The 17,485-nt window shown below is 43.7% G+C and overlaps 1 protein-coding gene across 4 annotated transcripts; it reads left to right on the forward strand.

Moving 5' to 3' along the window:
• Positions 1-2,860: 2,860 nt before the first annotated feature.
• On the forward strand, positions 2,861-16,759 carry LOC122987479 (ataxin-1-like). Of its 4 annotated transcripts, none has more exons than XM_044359379.1 (4): positions 2,861-3,003; positions 4,903-5,042; positions 9,857-11,908; positions 14,107-16,759. In XM_044359379.1, exons 3-4 carry the CDS (start codon positions 10,103-10,105, stop codon positions 14,800-14,802), a joined length of 2,502 nt encoding a protein of 833 aa, XP_044215314.1. In that variant the 5' UTR covers positions 2,861-3,003; positions 4,903-5,042; positions 9,857-10,102; the 3' UTR covers positions 14,803-16,759. The 4 variants fall into 4 exon arrangements, with proteins under 4 accessions (XP_044215314.1, XP_044215313.1, XP_044215315.1 ...); XM_044359378.1 differs by lacking the exon at positions 2,861-3,003 and adding an exon at positions 3,010-3,305; XM_044359380.1 differs by lacking the exon at positions 2,861-3,003 and adding an exon at positions 3,010-3,233.
• The last annotated feature ends 726 nt before the right edge of the window (positions 16,760-17,485 follow it).

Here is a 17,485-nt window from a genome sequence, read left to right on the forward strand (position 1 = left end):
TCACTGAGGTTATTTAAGTGATGGTCGGGTTCCTGGCTTGAATGCTCAGAGCAGACATTTAAAACAGAAGAAACAGCACAAATACATGTTGAGAACATGCACCCCAGGCACTGTAATGACATATATGTTATTAAATGGAACAGATAATATTATTAAGAAAGTTTTCTTGGCTCATTTGTCTTTCCTGTCTCGGCCATTAAACCACCCAACAAATCTCTGGTGAACATCTTTGGAAACTAATGATTAACAACCAACTGTAACTTTGCTTCCTGGCTGCACATTGAGCTCTTTTTTTTTTTTTTTTTTTTTTACACTATTGGGTGTCATTCTGATTCATTTGGTTCATATATCTGAACAAACTCTTCTCTCAGTGGCTGTAGTCCTCCTCCACAAATCACTCCCACCCAATCCTTTAGTTGCCTAAACTATGTTCTGGAGATGTGCGTAAGCAGTGACTTTCTATTTTCAGCTGAATGAAAACAGTCTTGGCGCTTGGACTCAGAGGATGAAATCTGTTTTGTTCTGCTGAAATTGGATTTCACCACATGCACAGTATCTACATGTTACAGAGTTAAGGATTTGGGTTTAATGGTGTCATATAGTAAAACCACAATCTTTTGACTGAGAAACATGACTTATGAGTAATCTGTTTGCTGTCTATCATGCCAAAGGAATCTATTATCCTTAGTAACACAAATACAAACTGTAGCATTCAGAGGACAGAAAAAATGTTTCATTTAATAGAAATTTATTTGTTAGATGTAGAAATGAGGAATAGTAATAGCTACTATCTTCATAACAGGTTGATTAAAGGGTTGTTGATCTCCTCCTTCACATTAAGCAGCCACTGCCTGAGCCATGAATCACATTGCACTCTTAAATGTTTTGTAGTTAAATACATCAGACCACGAATGAACAAAACATTTCCTAACTTGGGCTTTTGGATGTAAAATGACAATCATCATAGAGTTGTACACCACAACCCATTTTTTCATAGGCTTTTGCACGTAACCATTTCCTAAAATGTATGAATGAGGGACCTTGACCTTAAAATAACCTTAAAATAAATAGCACAGCTCTCTGTTGCTGCTTTTTTTTTTAAGAACCAGGGCTTCATTTGCTTGTTTTCAGTGCTTCAACCCCTAGTTTATCATGTATTTCATCTTTAAACATTTAATCCAAGGACTAAGCTGTTCAAGGTCACTTACTGGTAGCGCTCCCCAATTGCTCAATTGTAATTAAATTCAATGACAAACCTCTCACAGATTGTAATCCCCAAATATACAATCCCTGCTGATCAAAACAGTGAAACAGAGCAGATGTAATACTCACACACACCTCTGACATGCACCCAAACAGATAGGTGAGGTCAGTATCACCTGCCTGGTGGATCTGCTACCCCTCACTCTTTTCATTAACTGCTGAATTCACTGGCTTTCAATAGGCTCTTTCAGCGTGTCATGCTACACCACCATTGAGCTATAGCCACGTTGCCACCCATCTTTCTTAATGGGGACTGGAGACTGTGGAGCTGCCTTGTTGCCATGGCAGCAAGAGCTTTCACATTCTCCCCACATAGCGTGGAGTGTGCATGTTGTTCCTTCCAAACTGGAGCGCGCCACAGCAGAGACAGGTCTGCTCTCAGACAAGACCTAGCCAGGGTTATTTACCTCCCGCTCTGATACCAGATGCCCTCATAATCCCACCACCCACACTCCACTTTCCATCCTCTTTATTACTAATGCACTGTATTTCCCATTGGCTGCTCTCCTACACTGAACTTTACTCAAACACTGACTTTTAAGGTTTCTTAAAGCTTTGTTGCAACTTGATTTGAAAAGTAACTATGAACATTGTACTTACATTACTAGACTAAATTTTGAGGTACTTGTATTTTACTGTAATATTTTCAATTTTTATACCTCTACTCCACAGCATTTCAGGCATTTTTCCTCTCTACTACAAATATTAAACAGCTATATTATTTGTTATTTTGATTTTACTTACTAAACATGGTTACCTTATAAAATGCATTATTACAGATTATTAAAGGCCCTGCATACTTTGTGTAGCCTAATGAATACTTACCTGTGCAGTATATTTAGTTTTGTACTTTTACTCAAGTAGAATTTTGAATGTTTACATTGTGTTATTGCCACTTAAAGGGTCAGAGTACTTCTTCCACCAATGACGCGACGCCTGCACTGCACTGACATGGCGTAGTACTCCTCTTACTGCAACAAATATAAAACGCACCAATTTAATCATTTGTCCCCAAGAGCCTGAAACTAGTGAATATCTTTTCTTCTCATGTTCAGTCACACCACAATTTTAGCTGAGTCTGCACAACTGGCTCAGTCTCAAAATTTAAAAATATCCCACCATTTGAATTAATCCAAATTCTAGTACATAGGCTACAGATAACCTCTGTAAAGAAATATCTGATATGGTTAATATTTTCACCATTATGGGTAAATACCACACCACCCAATACAAAAACTATGTCAAGCTAGGTTTTAGTTTCTTGTATTTTGACCAAGATTTTTTTATGCCCCATTTTTCATCTGTCTGATTCATAGACTGTATATAAAGTCTGATAGGCTCTCAATAAGTACTTTTTTTTATCAATCACTTAGCTCCTGGAATGTAAATGTATATTATTTAATCATATTTTTTATGTACTATTTTTGTTTATGTTATTGTAGCCCCTGCTGTTGGAGTTTCATTTTCTCTAGGAACCTATTGTAATTGTTCCTACAAGAATTTGTATCTTATGGTCAAATAAAGTTATTGGAAAAAAAACTCCAGCCGTCAGTACATTGCTCCCACATTTGCTGCGAGCCTGCTGCCACACTGCTCATCCACAGCTGTCCGGCCGCTGTTCGTTAACATTTCAATAGCACCACCTCCACCCCTGCACCCACCACCTTCTCAGGGACGGAAGTAACGTCGTTGTCCCTGCACCCTGCCCTGCTGTGCTTGGTGCTGTGTTTCCTTGTGGAAGTGAGGCAACCCAATCTGTACAGTAGTTTTACTAAACCTTTTGATGGCGTTTCTGGGAAACTTATGAATGAGTTGATCAAAGCACACCACGGGAAACACTTTGCTATTTCCCACGTTACTGTTTGCGTCATACTGTGCATGCTCTGTCTTGAGTGAATGTAGATCAGTGTTACATGTCTGGACATGTCTGCTGCATTAGATTGGGATCACTTAACAGCAATAAGTGCATGGTGAGGATGCAGAACAGAATGTGGGTAATTATGCTTGGATAATTGTTTTCTGGACACCCAAACCATTTCAAGGTAATATGATTTATATAATATAGAGTTGTAAGTTGAAGTCATGTGAGGTCACTGTTAAAAAAAAGTTCCTCCAGAACTTTAACTTTCTGTGCAGAAAAGGTCACAGATAACCAGCAGCAACTGGAACCCACTTGAGTTTTTCCATGGTGTTTTCTGCTGAAGGCTACTGTATGTGTGAGTAAGAGAGATCACACTGAGAAGCAGTGTGCAGACTGCAGAGACATCTGTGTGTTTAAAAATGGAGGAATGTAAGCACAATGCAATGTGGTGTTGATTTGTTGAGATACAGAGTGCTACTGTTGCCAGTGCAGTTTGTGTTATTACTTTACTACTTTTATTTGCATTCACTTTTACTTCTACTACTACTGCAAAGATCAGCTTCATCAAGTTCATATTTTATAAGATGATAGCTCTTATTATGTGTGCACCATGCTAAGGAATATAACACTTGTAGCATAGCCTATGGTTGTGTGTGTCTTCAAAATAAAAGAACACGTGCAACTAGGCCAGAAAAACCCATCTATTAGGTTGAACCACAATCAGCATAATCAGCATAGTATTCAATAGTAGCTGTCAACAAAGATGAAATATTCCTGATCTGTGTTGAAAACATTCCCTGCACAGGATTGTGGGAAAAGTCTTTGATCGGGCTACAAACAGTAAGACAGATTTGACAGCTCTGTCCTCATGCAGTCTCACTCTTGATCTACACAGTACAGTGAACGTTTTGCTCCATGCAACTCGAGCTGGATTTGCGAATTCTCACAGGAAAGCTTATTTCAGCTTACTTGGCTGACATTAATTCTGACCTTCAATTTACAGCGAGCCAATTCAAGACAGGGAAACCACAATCTTTCGTAGATGGCCTTATGCTTTAAAGATGGGGTTCTGTCATGTTTCTTTCCATTCCCTTGCCATGGGGATTGTGTAGTTCCTGAGGTTTACATTGGCTTGGCAGCTACGTTGAAGAAATATGAGTCACAGTAGGACGATGATTCTTGTAGCCCCGCGGCAAATAAGACACACAGCACATGTTATTTTCTCAGGTTCAACAGCTGGGAAAGCACATGTTATCATTTCAGTGGTTCGGCATGTATGTGTGTGTGTGCACTATTAGATCATATGTGCACTACATTACATGTATTTGTCTCCTGGCTTGCTGCAGTTTACAGTAAACAGTGGCATCAAATCACGAAATATATGCCTACAAGTACACCGGTACTGTATGTTCTAAACATAACCTGCATTTATGTGTGTAGTCTAACAAAACAAGTGTACTGACAGTCTCATTGGTCGGGCCTAGTAGAGGGACAGATGGGTTGATGGATATCACAAAATAAGCACTAAATAATACTTTAATGAGGTGGTTATAATCCAAAGAATAACTCATGGATCGCAGCTTTTCAATATGCAATTTAGTCACTACTGCACAAAATTACCTCTGGCTATGCACATAACAGTTCTTGTTCTAGCAGCCTAGTTCTAGTATAGGAAGCCCCCCACCCACCCAAGAGCCTTTGTGGGTGTAATACTATTCACTAGGCTTGTTGTAGCAGCAGTATTGAGTGATTTGTTGTGTTCTCTGTGTTTTCCCCAGTCTGCTGTCGAGGCAGAGGGGACACCCTGCTTGTCCCGCCTGCAGAGGAGCAGATAGCTGGCTGGCCTGGTGCTGGAGTGTCTGTCTGCGGCCCGGCTCTCTCTGCTGTGTGCCGAACAGGATAAGGAGGAGGCCTTCGGGTGAGGAGGGCGCCGGTGCCAAGTGGCAGGGTGGGGGTGGGGGGGGGGGGGGGGTGTTTATCAGTGCTGCCTGCCTGCACACTGCACAGAGGGTAATATCTCTGGGGAAGAGATGGGGGAGACCTAGGGGATTGGGGTGGCAGGTTATTCTGAGTCACTCTCCAGCTGAATAGAGGCTGAGACTCAGTAATTGTAGGGCAGCTCACAGGGCAGATTAGGAGGAGATTTGTCTCTACAGGGAAAATGCATATGAAAATGAACAAGAACGAGGCAGTGCATTAAAACACACCGAACAATTTAATCCTCTGTCGGTTTGTGGACATGCATATGTGTCACTGTCTGTGCCTCTGCATGATATGCCAATGTGGATACCCACAGTTATTCGCATTCATGCAGTATGTCTGTCTGAGCAAACCCTCTCTGAATCTCCAGCTCTCTCTCTCTCTCTCTCTCTCTCTCTCTCCCTCCCTCACCCTCGTCTGTTGCTCCCTCCCCCTCCTTCCCTCTCTGTGTGAGCGTAGTCTGGGCGCTGAGCCAAGTAGAGTGTGTTTTTTGAATGAATACCTGATGCGGCTGATGAGGCTGGCTGGGGGAGGAGCTGTGTCAGTGGAGTACTGAGAGAGAGAGAGAGAGAGAAAGAGGAGGGAGGGAGGTAAAGGGAGAGAGGCAGAAACACAGAGAGAGAGTGAGAGAGAGAGAGAGAGAGATAGAAGCAGCCAGGCAGAGAGGGAGCTGGCGGTCTGGTGGCCTTGCATAACACACGTTGGAGCAGTCTTGCACGCAGGACTTGGTGTGAGTTTCAGCAGTGGGGAACTTCCTTTACCGTCAGCCCGTTGCAGGGGCAACGTAGCCCACAAACCGGAGTACGGAGAGGAAAGGCAGAGCTGGAGCAGCTACAGCACAGGCTCCAGGAGAGGAGAGCGGCACAAAGAAAAGATTCAGGAAGAGGAGTCCTAGGAAACACGTCTCCAACACACATACACACAGACACACACACACACACATTGAGAGGCAGGAAGAATCCTTGGACATGCTCTGCAAGCAGTGGCTGTGGAGAGACTGGTGAGCTATTCTTAGTACTCTAACCAGAAGAGGGGAGGAGGGGGAGGTTGTCTCTTTTCTTCTTGATTTGTGGCATAGTAGTATTTTCTGCCCTGCTGCTACTACACTCATGCGCTCTCACTGTCATTCTAAAGCCCCCGAGGCTACAGCCACAGCATCTGTCCGGAGTCACAGCTGTAGTATTCAACAACGTTGACCCTGTTTGGTTGTAGAGGTGCTGGCTGAGAGGGGACGCCTGTGTACACATCTCTGCTTGTATACTGTGTGATTGGTGTGTGTCGAGCAGTGATGCAGAACTCTGGAGTCATTGTGAAGACAAACAGCCTGAACCCACTGCCTGTTCTTACTGTCTGCTTTAGTCTACCACACGGTCGGTCCGCCTCTTAAAGGGACAGACGCCAGTGTTGTACAGGCAAGGGGCAGTAAAATGGCTCTTTTGGATATTAGAAAAAAGCAGCTATGTTTGCAAGGGGGTTGAGGTGAGGTCCTATTTATATGCAGCAAATCATGCATACGCGCACAAACATATTGTATTCCACGGTACCGCCCCCTCTGTTTCATGCCAGTACTCAGATTGATAATGATGTTTTTGTTTTCTATATATAGCCATTTGCTGTACAGGGTATGTGCTGTGTATCTATGACGGATCTAGCAGGTGAAATAATGATGAATAGCAGTATTGACAACGTGTATATCACCCCAGGGTCATTGCATTGCTTTTTTGTATGAACCTTCTGCACAGAAAGCAGCCAGGACACTGTAGCTACCATGTCACTAAAAAATTTGTTGTCTTGCTATTGCTTCACTGCCTCATCCTGCTGCAGAGAAATGTTATTGGGAGCATGAGAGAGGACTCGAGGGCTCAGGCGGAGGAAGCAGAGGTGGGGGACTGGAGGAGCTGGCGACTGCCGCGAGAAGAGATGTAACTGCTGGGGGGGCCTCTCACCTGGAGACAACAGAGAGGAGGCTGAATGAAAACATCACCTCATCTGCGCTCCTGTGCGCGCAGTGACGGCAGACGCACACCTAAACCTATTTCTGTGGTTTGTGCAGCTTTTTGTGTGGGAGTATGAAAGAGGTTCACATGCAAGGCTGGCTCTATCACTCTTGTCTGAGCTGAAAAGCATCAGTGTGATGAGTGGAACAGAGAGCGGCCTGTCCCCCTCTCTATTGTCATCCCTCCATACATGCCTCAGAGGTGACAGTCCTGGGCCAGGGGACTGAGTCAGGGCTCCCATGCTGTCTGGCTCAGTGTCACACAGTCACGTCTTGAAAGCTCGCCTTTGTTCTCTAAAGTATCACATAGGGCGTATGTTTGCTAGTGTCACTGTTCTAATAATAGGCTGATGCTGGAAATTCTAGAGAGGCTTTTGGCTGCTGAGCTGTGTGTGTGGGACCATGTGTAGAGAGTGCTGCGTTCAGGTCATGTGAGGAAAGACACCTTTTTTTTTAAGAGCATCCCTTTTTATCTGCAGTCTGTTGACAACACTGATGTGTTTTTGTGGCATTTGGAAATGAGAGCACGTTGGCTTTGTGTTCGAATGCCGCTGGAAGTCTGCATCACAGGCTGTAGTTGTGCTTCTGATGTGATGTCATGACAGTGTTGACACGATGTTGCTGAGGCGGGGTTGTTGCCACTGAGCGATGCCGTGGCGATGCTGCACAGCGTAGCTCAGGCTGTAGCGGCGGCTGTGTTGCTGAGCGGGGATCTCTCGGTGAGGTGGGGGCTATGGCGCTCTGATGCTGCAGGCGCTGCTCAATGTGGGTCAGGAGAAGCAGCACTCCGTCTTCTCCCCATTCCCCATTCTCTCTCCCTCTTTTTCATTCCTAATCATCTTTCTTCTCTCATTCTCCCCCCTAACTCCCTTTCTTCCATCTATCTGGCATCTTACATTGCCTTTCTCCCTCTCCTCCCCCTCACTCTCCTCTTTCTGTTTCTCTCCAGCTCTGCCGCTCTCCTCCTTTGTTACGTCTGGTGGGTCTACCAGGCTCTGTGGTTAGATAAATTGCACAGAGATTTTTCACTGCTTTTGAATGCAGTGACCTTGTCAAAGCCAGCATTAGAGGGAGATGCATCTAAATAGAAACCGACCAAGGCTTCTGATTTTTTTTTTTTCCGCTCTCCCTGTTTTATGTAACACGTCTGTGGCTGCTTGCTGTAGTGAACCTCCTATGTAATATGAAAATACAATTTAGCACTGTCAAATAGCCCGGCTCCTCTGAATGGAATGTAGGGGGAGAAAAATGAAGTGATGGATGTGAGTGTGTGTGTCATACTCTACATCTCTGTGGTGCCTCTGGCTAATGAACAACTCAAGAGTCCTGTGCATTGACCTACAGATAAGCCTGCAGGAAAGAACAGTCAGTCTGAAAAAGAAACTGAACAAATGAGCTCATTGGAAGCAAAAATGCTGCATGTAAATGTTGTTGAATTAGAGGATTCATATTTGGCACGTGATACGATGGTGTGTGTTTTTGTGTGCATGTGCATGTTTTAGAGCTATCTGAGCATGCAAACATACAGTGTATGTGACTGTATGTTGGTCTAGCCCTGCAGTCAAACACTGATGGTGTGTTTGTTGACATAGTTAGGTACCTTTCACTAACCCACATTTCCATTATAATTTCAGTAAACTAGCTGTGAATAACTTGTTTCAGTATTAATTTAACCACTCTGCCTCTCACTAAAACAAAACTCTTAGAGGTCCTACTCATTCATTGTGCACTTTGTATTCCCTTGAACTTCGACTCGCCACTCAAAAGGGGTGCAGCGGAAAACCATTGTTAAAATATTTTGAAACACTTCAGTGAAGCAACAAAGGCCCATTTACGCTTCTTGCAGCATGTTCCGTAATGAAATTTCAGCCCGTATTGTTTTCACTTCATTTTTCTGATGGTGCCCACTGACCCAGAGTTCCTGTCTGGAGGTGGATGTTATATTTACAGTAGCCCCACTGACTCAACACAAGGCCCGGGAGTGTTTAAACAAAGACAAAAACGTAAGCTCCTCTGAGGCTGTTGCTCTATGCTGTTATCCTTTTCACTCTGCTCTGCTTTCTTACCCCAGAGCCTGGGGCAAGATAACAGCCAACAGCAACGCACATACGCTTAACCTGCTCACAAGCTCGCGCACAGACAAACAAACACTGCAGTTCAGGAAACTCCTGCCTGGTGTAGAAAACATGAAAGAGTCTTTCCCATGTTATGTAAATGATGACACACAATGTTGTACTGCACTTTCCTGTGTGTCATACATCATTACTCATGGAAAAGCTGGTTGAGTTTTGACAGATTAGTCCATGTAGATCATTGAGAAGAATATTTAGAGGTTGTTCTTGGAGAAATATGCACACAGAATGGCCTGCAACAAACACATATCAGATGCAGTAGTTATACTAGGTACCACCTAATGGCGAAATAGAGAACAACTCCTTTACAAACATGAAAGCAGGGACATTTTTAAGAGTGAAATATTTTGGTGTTTACCTTTTTTGCATTAGCGGCCCTGCAGGAGCACTTTGTGAATATGGTTCATAAACACACATACTGAGCTTGTTCTGCAGTACAACTAGACTAATGAGACTGAATTTAATTTTAAGTCAAGTCAAGTCAAGTCAAAATTATTTATGTAGCCAAAAATCTGAAATCCTAGGTTTCCCAGAGGGATTTGAAATTTGCACAGCATATAATTTGGGCTTTTTAGTTTAATTTACATTACTGAGTATCTGATTTGAACTTCTCTCTGCCATTAGATTCCTGCCGACATTGTGGAAGAGGTAGATCGGTCAGAGATGATTCCTCATGAAGTCTATGGAGCTCATTTTGTGAGCTGGAGTGACTCCATCTTCTCTTGTCTGAGACCTGGAGTTGTCTACCAGTGAAGACGAACAGAGCCACACGGCATAAAGAGAGACTGGCCCCTGCACATAACCACTGAGAAGGACAGACTCAGGAGAACGTAAAAGTACTAACAGGGATATTAGAAGCACGCTGACATAATGAAATCCAACCAGGAACGGAGTAATGGATGTCTGCCACCTAAGAAGCGTGAGATCCTGGCTCTGGAGCAGAGGCCAGTGGTAGTGGCCACAGCAACACCTCCAGCTGCCGTGGCTACTGATAGTCCCCACACAGAGAACCTAGCGTGGCTGGCAAGTGTAGCCAGTGAACGCTGCAAATCCCGGGACACAGAGAGCCCAAGTTGTCCCGTCTCCTCTGCAACCTCCTCTTCTCCTTCCACTTCTATCCCTTCCTCGGCTACCCCTTTGTCTGCGGTGCCCCTGGCTTCTCTACCTGCAGTTTACCCCACTGCCCTTCCCCAGCATGCCGGGACTATCCAGTTTGCTCAGCTGGGACCCAACGTTCAGTTCATCAGCTCTGGGCCCTATGCTGGCTACATCTCCTCCCATATAATCACTACCAATGCTAGTTCTGCACCTAACAGCTCTTCTATAGTGGGACAGCGTTCCCACCTGGATGGCTACACCACTGCCCTCATCTCCCCCAACACCAAGGGGGAGCAGCAGTTTCAAATAGGCCTCTCTCCCACAGAACTGGCTCCTGTGTCGCTACCAAGCTCTCCACAAGTCACCAGCCAGTACATCCATCTGGACAGCAGAACACCTCTGACTGTCAGCGGAAACGCTGTCACTTCACCTGCAGCCCACCTCCAGCTCCACCCTCACACAGCCGTCCTCCCTCAGACGCTTACCCTTGCTCCCTCCCAGCTGGTGGTTCAGTATGCAGATGGTTCAGCTGGAAAGAAACCAGACGGGCATGCAAAGGGTGTGCTGAATGGGGAACTGGAAGTGGTCAAACAGACAAAAGCTCCCAGTCAGCCAGCAAACCATCAGCAGGTCCAGAGCTATGAGGCCAGACATATCCTCTTGCCTGCAGACTATGGCCAGAACCCCTCAGGACTCCAGACCTCCTTGGTGCTGGTGGCCCAGCCCAACCATGGAGCTGAACATGAACTTGGCTCAAATAAGATCTCCTTAGTTCAGACTGAGAAGGGAGGCATCTGTCTGGGGAAACCAGTGTCCAGATCTTCCTCTTTCACCTCCCTCTCCTCGCCAGAGATAGTGAAGTCTGTTGCCCCTCATTCAGTCATCCAGACCACTCTACCCCATGAGGAGCTGCCAGCCAGTCTCTATTCCTCCACACAACCACCCATTATTGGCTATATCACCAGCGCAAACCAGCATGCTGTTAGCTACCATGCAGCACTGCCTCAGCATCTGGTCATCCCAAGTGGCCAGTCCCTCCTGATCCCAGTCAGTGGTGCCAATAACGGCACAGAAATGGAGGTTAGCCGTACTGTCAGCGCCCTGACTGCTACCACCACCCCTCAAATATCCACCGCCATGCCACATGCCTATCTAGCCACAGCCCTTTCCAAGTGTGAGGCACTCGGGCCAGATGGAAATCAACCACCCCCTGCTGTCGCGCAGGCTCCAGCGCTGCCGGTCTTGCCCTCAAACCCGGCTCCTGCAGTGGTGGAAGCTCCCTCCCCAGCTCCAGCTCCGGTCCCCGCTCCTGCCCCAGTTTCCATCCAAGCCTCTCCCTCCATTTCCTCTTCCTCTTCCCCTGTGGCACTTCCTCCATTCTTTATGCGAGGCTCCATCATCCAGCTGGCTGATGGGGAGCTGAAGCGTGTGGAGGACCTCAAGACGGAGGACTTCATCCAGAGTGCTGAGATTAGCAGTGAGCTGAAGATTGACTCCAGTACCGTTGAGCGGATTGATAGTGGACAAACTCCCAATGCTGTGGTCATACAGTTTTCTGTGGGAGAGCTCAAAGCCCAGGTAAGGTATTCCTGATTCATCATTCCTATGTGATGTATTATGAGTTTAATTTTTAAAACCACTATGTCTAGACTTTAAAATCTTAGGTGTTTGGTGCCCCCCAGTGGTAGAATGAAAAAAGGTACTGTGAAAGACAGGAATGTACAAATAAATAGGCTGCACAGGTATATATTGCACATAAAAGATGATGAAACTTATGGGTAAGGGTATTAGACATAATATGCAGATTTGAGCATCCCTCACTTTCACAGTAATTCATTAAAATCAATCACTGATGCAAAAATGAGGGACTTAGAATATCCTTCTTCCTCAATTTATTACAGTCCTTCATGTTTTCCAACATACAGTCAGTGCCACCACTTCCTCTTTTGTTACAGTTACCAAAGTATCATAAATTTTATGTAGACCTGTATTTGAAAGGCCAAAAGCCATTACCCTCACAGATAGATGAAGCCAGAAATGTTACAGATTCTATGTGTAAAATGGGCTATAGACTGCAGCCTGACTGGATGTTTGAGACTGACACCCATATCAATGAGAGAAAGTTAAATAAGAAATCTCATAGAATTATTTTTTACATGGGGCACATAACAGAAACAAACATATTTGATTGGGATCCCTTAATTTTGGCTATTTTGTTATTTTTGCGATTGTGACCATGATATGTATGTATGTGACATTCCTGCTTTGATGGACAAACTATATAATGAGTTTTTCAAAATTACATCAAATATATATTTTGCATTTAATGTTATTCATTGACCAACATATATGTTGGACAGATATATGATATGATCTCATATATGATAAGCTAAATTTAATCAGCTGTGCTGATAAACTGGTCAGGCTGTACTATAGACTGCACCAAATTTCTCTGGTATAGGTCTTTTTCACTGCAGACATTTTGACTTGTCATGGTAGGAGAACCACAGGTGTTACTTTTAACATTAACAATAGCTCTGTTCAATTCAAGTGTTCCAGTAAGCCATGACAGTGTGACAATGACTTTGTTTACATGCACACAATATTCCGGTTTTGGGTCCCTTATTCCGAAAAAGACAATATTCCTACTAAGCTGTTTACATGGCTAATAATGACTGAATGGATGAATATTCCACTAATATTCCCGTTTACATGCAGAGGGTTTTCAGGGCTTCCCTCTGCTCCAGTGGAAACGGGAATCACAAGATTTCTGCAGGTAGTGAAGTAAACCAGCGAGGTGAAAAACATTAGTGAGCTGCCGCTTTTTATTTATAAGTGATATTGATATGACTGATAGTATAAATTTATAGTTATAGGCACATCCAGTGCCTAGGTTGTCCCATGATGTTTACTACACTTCTGAGTGTTTTTGGTGTATCATACTGAGTTGCCACCATCAGTCCATGGTTGCATGTCAGGATAATAACCAATCCCCTCTGTCTCCATCGTGGAGAAGGCCTGCTCTGTTTTTCCAGCCCGCCCTGAACAGCTCTTCACTCTCCTCTCATCCCTCTCCTCTGTCTGCCTTCCTGCTCCAGCACATGTCATTTTCCCTGCGTAGGGGTGCGTTACACAACCAGCCCATCATACATCTCTATCCCAGCCTTGCAAACTGTTAGCTAGTTGGTTTGTTTGCAACGCACAGAGCTGACTGTAAACAGGCAAGAGGCCACATGTTGCAAACTATGGTTAAAAACCCCTGAGACACATATTCTGAAAGCGCTGTATACATGTCCAAAGAATGCTCCTAAAACCCAAATAATATCATTATATCCCACATCTTAATCGAAAAATGCTACATTTGGAATAAGGCCTATTTCGATATATCCAAACAAGATATGCAGTTTACATGACCCGTATCAAATTCGGAATATTGTCATATCCAGAATAATAGTGGAATATCAGTGTGCATGTAAACGTAGTTAGTGAGCCAGCATGCACAATACCAGGTAAGTGGAATTCAGCCATCATGAATTTTATTATTTACACCTGTGTGTTTCCTACTGACATATCAAATGTCTTCTTTGAGGAATGCCTAAATCTCATTGTTCTAACAACAAAAATTCAAACAAAAACAGAGTAATATGCATGATGTTATAAATCCCACACAAATTCTACACATAATTGTGTGTTTCTGTTATGGATCCTCTGCAAAATGTTCAGTTTGTTTTTAGCAGAAAGCTAACTGTGTCTGTTTCGTATTTGCTCTTATTCAGGTGTGTGTGGAGGTGCTGGTGGAGTACCCTTTCTTTGTATTTGGGCAGGGCTGGTCGTCCTGCTGCCCAGACCGGACAACCCAGCTGTTCGAGCTGTCCTGCGCTAAGCTGTGTGTGGGTGATGTGTGTGTGTCGCTGACCCTCCGGGGTCTAAGGAATGGCTCGGTAACAGACAGCCAGGCTTTGGGGACCAAGCTGAAGACCGGTCACCTCTCTGACTCCTGTCACAACATGGATCCCACCGTAAGGAACGGTGCAAGGCCAAACGCTGCAGGCAGTAACAGTGGCCTCCTTATGAAGGCTTCCAGTGCAGACAGGCCGGAGAGGGAGCAGATATCTGGACCAGGATCAGGACTGGAGCTACCACCTGGACTGGGACTAATTCCAGGATCAGGAGAGGGGATCTATGGAGCAGGATCTGTGCTGGCAGTCTTGGGAACTGGAGAAGTAAGACGGGAATCAGTGAAAACAGACATGCCTGCTCTCTCTAAAATACAATGTGGTGATACAGACAGACCCACAGTCCGCAAGAGACGCTGGTCAGCTCCAGAGCGGGATCAGACTGACAAAGCTGAGGAGGAGCCTCCTCTGACTCTGCCCAAACCCTCATTCATCCCTCAGGAGGTTAAAATCAGCATAGAGGGCCACTCTAGTACTGGGAGTGAAAGGTGCTTGAACAAAAGAATAGACTGTTGAGAGAACTTTAAGGAATTTTAATTACCTGTGGTTTGCGTTGTGTTTATCCCCTCTCTTTTCTCTCTATCCAGACTACTGTAATATAGACAGAGTTTACACAGTATTTACATGTTTTCTTTCTTTCACATAAAGCTGATATCTACAATGAAGTACAGAAGAGCACCTTCATAAGTGGTATCACACACGAGATCAGTGCAATCAATGCTGAAAGCAAAAATGAATGCAGCGTGAATGTTGAGTATGAGTGGCAGTCCGACACCCGAGAGACATTTGACTCGCGTGTCACCTATCATAAGCTGGATCTTTTTTGTCATGTTGCTTAAACCTTCTGGATTCAGACCAATCAACCATTCCTCTTATCACACGAACAAGCACAGACCCGATGTCAGCGTGCAGAGAGTGGGTCATCACATTTTGACTCGTATCCTGCTTGTTTGACTGTTTTATTTAGTTTGCAGTGACATTACAAGTGATAGCACAAGTTGGAGTTAAAGAGAAACCATTTTGGTTATTCCCACAACAATTCTCATTTGCCACTGATCATCATGGCTGTGATCTTTGTTGCCTTGTGTATCTGATGAGGTTTTGGATTTTTTTTTACTACTCTGTGTTTCATTTCATACCATTATATATGTGTGCGCTACGGCAGGTGGCCTTGTGCCACTTGTCTGCATTTGTATGTGCCTCTGTGTTTGTGTGTTGGTCTGAGTGTTTTCTGTGTGGCTGGCATACGGAGCACAGGAGTCAGGTATGTGTGTGGCTGGAAGCTGTGAGCTCAGCTGTCAATACAGCCTGCAAATATCAAGACTGAAAAGGCCTGAATGTAAACCACTGAATTTGTCCTCAATACTGACTGATGAAGTTATTCATGTGCTGTTTGCTACACCAATGACAAGTATCTGCTGAGAATTTGATACCAAGGCTTTTTGTGGGTGACAGGAGTTGCACATGGATTCATTCTTTTCATTGGTCAACTTTAAGTTGATAGTTTATTTGGAAAATCTCATATAATTCCTTTCAAAGACAGCATGTATCACCGGGTTATGTCTGTCTTCAGTCCCAGCTGCTATGTGCGGCACTTAAATTTGTACAAAAAGGGAAAATCAAGGTATTTCTATCTAATGCCTCTGAATGAGATTTTAGCTAATGTATGTATGGACTTATACTGCATTATAAACCATAGCTGGCTAACTTGGATAACTGCATCACTTAATTTTTCTGGCCACTTGGGGGACTGCGCAACAAACTGCAAATACAAATTTGTCATTCAGTATTTGTATGTGTTGGCAAACTATTGCCTTATTACACATCAAGCAGACATGGATCAACATCAGCATTCATTTGGAGTCGTGTTTCTGGCAGTCCAGTTTACTCCTTTTTACTCTGTTTTGATCTCTTTCACCTCTCAAGGGAAATATCTGGCTCCAGCATATCTAAATGCTCCACTATGTTCACCAGCTAGTTACTAACTTTGTCTGCTGCTGAGTAAAACAAAACAAAACAAAACAAAACAGTAAAGTTGTGGAGAGTGAAACCAAAACAATGAGCTGAAAGATCCTAAAATGCACCATTGAGTTGAGGGGAACTGCTGAATAGGGTGATAATTTTCTGAGTTTGTCACCATATACCCTTTTTGTATAGAACGTAGTCATCTGACCCATTGTTAAAAATAAAAATACTGATTAGAGCAACTTTAAATGCAAACATGCCATGAGATAAAAAACAAAACATGGGGTAATATTTACTTATTGACAGAAAAATGGCACCTTCCCAACTTATTGACCACTTTATTTACAGAGACAATGGCCTTAGAAATATGCAACTACTACACAGCAGCACATGTTTTTTTTTTGGTTTTTACCATTAAAACCTCTTTTCTTCAATGAAGGTATGTCTTTCCTAAGTCCATACTTGTCATATCAGATTACTGCTATTTGATTAAAACAGCTTAGTCATTCTTTGTGTTAGATAAAGTGTCATTTCTTTCTTAGACTAGAGCCAAAATAAATATTCTACAGTTCATACTCAGGAACAGTGTGTATCTGTATGTGTGTGTAGGCCTGAGACAGTATGTGTGCGTTCAAAATCACGTGTATGTTTGTGTATGTGTGTGTGTGTGTGTGTGTGAGAGTTCTGAGCAGCAGCACTTTGATGAAGCATCCAGCGGGAGTGTTGTGGTGGTGTCCCTGTTCCTCAGCTATTAGATATTATGAGAATAATCAACTGACTGTTTTTCATCACACTATGTCCTACATGTGTGTCATTGACAGAAAACATTATACCGGAGCAGGGAATGTGAACACACATGGGGAAAACTATCTCAACTTTATTTTTGATGATTGATAGAGCTACTATTCAGAGAAAGAAAGAGAGAGTTGTAGAGTTAACTAGTTAGCTAGTGTTGATCATGTACAGGAAATTGTATCCTAGAAAGTGTACAGTGTGTGTATAGATATTCTAACCCTTATGTAGCCTATGTACTGTATGTGCCACAGCGCCTCCTTCTTCAATCATTCCATTAACTCACCAATATCAAGTGGCCCTGCCATGGTTTTTATCAGTTCAGGTATTGATCTAATGTTCATGAATGTGTTAGTTCTTTGGGAACATCTACATAATTTGGCCTGCTCAGAGTTTAATTTGACTTGCACACTGTAGAATACAGGATGTGTTAATATGAACT

The sequence above is a fragment of the Thunnus albacares genome, chromosome 8 (genome assembly GCF_914725855.1).
Source record: "Thunnus albacares chromosome 8, fThuAlb1.1, whole genome shotgun sequence".
NCBI lineage: Eukaryota > Metazoa > Chordata > Actinopteri > Scombriformes > Scombridae > Thunnus > Thunnus albacares.